This window comes from Cornus florida, unplaced genomic scaffold (assembly GCF_030987335.1).
Source record: "Cornus florida cultivar Cherokee Brave unplaced genomic scaffold, ASM3098733v1 CherokeeBrave_3.0.0_Hap2_Chr07, whole genome shotgun sequence".
Lineage (NCBI taxonomy): Eukaryota > Viridiplantae > Streptophyta > Magnoliopsida > Cornales > Cornaceae > Cornus > Cornus florida.
The window spans coordinates 22,234,084-22,236,758 of record NW_026775577.1 but is presented as its reverse complement, the minus strand read 5'-3'; the positions used below and the strand labels follow the sequence as shown (position 1 = coordinate 22,236,758).

The following is a 2,675-nucleotide window of genomic DNA, read 5'->3' as shown; positions in this document are numbered from 1 at the left end:
TCTAAAACTAGTGATTTCGCTAATAACAAAAGAAATTTTCAATTAATTGTCTGATAAATTTGAAATCGAATTTAATATGTGTTGTGTTTGAAAACACCGAATCGGTGTCTTGAATTTGGAATTGGGGGAAGTTTAGTTCAAAATTTGTACTCCCACTGTCCCAAAATACTTGTTTATCTTTCTATTTTGGAATGTCCCAAAAAACATGTCATATTCCAAAATTAAATATACTATTTTTTATAACATTCCCAAACTCTCCTTTTAACTTAACAACTGCGCTAATTACGGAACACTATTTTGTCTTTTAGTAAGGGCATATTTGAAACATCACTCTTATCAATATAATAAAAAACCATTAAAACTCTACTACTATAAAAAGTTAAATTCCCCGGGGACATGCATTATGGGACAGAGGGAGTAGTAAATTTTCTTGAAGTGCGAATTCGATGCCGCGAAACAAAGCAACGCAGATTTTTAGAACTCATCCAATACCATCTCACAGCATGAAATTGATATCTCAAAACATGGTGAGAGAAGTTGGGGAAGCAAAAGTTCAAAAGTAGAAAACCATCCAAGCAGGGTGTTGGGTTTGTAAACTAAGGACATTATAGTTCATATAGCATTCAAGTTACGAGTGCGATTCGAAAACGAATCTTTAAAAACTTACTTCCCGAATCCCTACAGGGTGTTGGGTTTGTAAACTAAGGGCATTATGGTTCATATAGCATTCAAGTTACAAGTGCGATTCGAAAATGAATCTTCAAAAACTTACTTCCCGAATCACTGCACTATACCCTTGGATACCATTTATTTATTTTGCTGTTAGTTGCACTAGTTTGTCGTAGTGGCATACGTACCCTTTTGTCTAAAAAAGACAATAATTAAGTGTGATCGAACATAGACAATCATATTGAACCATGTAAAATCTCGGTATTATTGTGAAAAGATGATTTCTCTTCAGTCTTCACATTATTCTCATTGTACGTAACACCACCAAATTGAAGACCATGTACCTCTTTTTTTAATCAGAGCTTCATTTCTCTTTTTGAAACACAAAGAAGAGAAAGGAGACCCCATAACTAAAACCCACCAAGACTGCCATTCCTGTTCAAAATTACCAACCAATTTAAAAAAAGAATTAAATTTAAATCACAACATATATACACATAAATATAGTGAACATAAAGAAATTAAAAAAAAAAAAAATAGTGTTTAGTGTTGTCATACCATATTGAACATGTTTTGCAACATAAACTTTTCTTCCTCTTGTGGGATCATTTGGGATTGATAATGCTTCCAATTGCAGAAACATGGAACAGACAACAAATCTACTTCCAAATTTTTCTCTGACCACTCTCTCCCTCATATCTAATGACCAAAATCCAGCTATTCCATACACAAAATCTTCAATTACAACCTTCAAAAACAAGAACACTCCAAGCCAAAGTGAAAATTTGGCATTTGATCTGATTATCTTCTTGTTGGAGATCCAATTGGCCAGATTGACTACACAAGCTGTGGCATATAGAGGAAACCAGAAGTACCAATCTAACACACACACACACACAAACACACAAAAACACACACAAAGAAGAAGAAGAAAAGAAATATTTGAGAATTTTTAGGTACTGACTGACATTAGAACAAGTAAAAAAGATGAGGAAATTTGGAGTATGGTACCTGGGTCATTAAATTGAAGTGATGCAGAGAGAGCAAAGAGAGAAGCCATTAGCAGAGAGCAAAAGCTGAATAGATTTGTTGTTGTTGCCATTTTTTTTTTGGTTGAGAATCACAATCTATTGTTGATTACATTCTAAATCTACCCATCTGTTGAAAATCAGTCTTCTTTTAACTCTATGATAACTTATATACATAACATCACGTACTCATGAAACTCAAAAACAAATTGAAGGCCAAAAGGGTATTTAGAGAAGAAAAAAATAAGAATTGTGAATGGTGAAATTTTGACTTTCTCAGTTGCTGCCTGCTTTAGATGGCTAGAGCAAAGGATTGTTGGCGGACTTTGACTTTCTGGGAGAGATGATACAGAGAGGGGACAGAATATATATTTTTTTAATTTCTTTATTTGAATAAAAAAAAAAAGAGAGAGAGAAAACCAGTTAACTTTTTCCAAGATAGATGGTCTTTGTTTATCTTAACCCGGTGATTAAAAATGTATTTAAGAGAACGAAAGGTGAACTAAGATTATTGGAAGAGCAATGGTACATCTTTGGACGAACATCTATGAATAAGATTGTGGACCTCACTACATAATATCATATGATAACATTTACGTTTCAGTTATCTAATTCAATATTTTTTACCGAAATGAGATGATATTATGTCACACTTTTTAATCTTATGATGATGGATTACAATCCAAACAGCCCTCATTGACCACAAAATCAATCAACTAATTATTTATTTTTTATTTATTTTTATTTTTAATCTTAAATAAAGGTTTTGGATGAAAAACAAGGCAGGAACCAAGCCACATGGGGAGTGACATGGATTAATATAATTATTTTTTGTTATATGTATTGGGAGTGAGCAGCTAGGCCCAACCTAAAAAAGACTGAATGAGTCTAGCTCATTTGAAGACACAGCCCAATCGAGTAATACAAATACCCGTTGCACAACGACTAGTTTCTGAATCAGGTTACCCAATACAAAGT

The 2,675-nt window shown here is 33.2% G+C and overlaps 1 protein-coding gene across 2 annotated transcripts; it reads right to left on the bottom strand.

Moving 5' to 3' along the window:
• Positions 1-621: 621 nt before the first annotated feature.
• Positions 622-2,010, bottom strand: LOC132267574 (uncharacterized). Of its 2 annotated transcripts, XM_059768715.1 has the most exons (3): positions 1,681-2,010; positions 1,228-1,548; positions 622-1,104 (listed from the first exon to the last, which is right to left on the bottom strand). In XM_059768715.1, the coding sequence occupies exons 1-3, from the start codon at positions 1,769-1,771 to the stop codon at positions 1,034-1,036; spliced, it is 483 nt and encodes a 160-aa protein (XP_059624698.1). In that variant the 5' UTR covers positions 1,772-2,010; the 3' UTR covers positions 622-1,033. The 2 variants fall into 2 exon arrangements, with proteins under 2 accessions (XP_059624698.1, XP_059624697.1); XM_059768714.1 differs by lacking the exon at positions 622-1,104 and having other exon boundaries at positions 1,113-1,548.
• Between the last annotated feature and the right edge of the window lie 665 nt (positions 2,011-2,675).

What these genes read in the sequence shown, in the direction of transcription:
- LOC132267574 (XM_059768714.1), bottom strand. Translation starts at nt 1,771, where the DNA reads ATGGCAACAACAACAAATCTATTCAGCTTTTGCTCTCTGCTAATGGCT. An exon ending in ACTTCAATTTAATGACCCAG is followed by an intron (nt 1,549 to 1,680) that starts GTACCATACTCC and finishes TGTGTGTGTTAG; the next exon opens with ATTGGTACTTCTGGTTTCCT.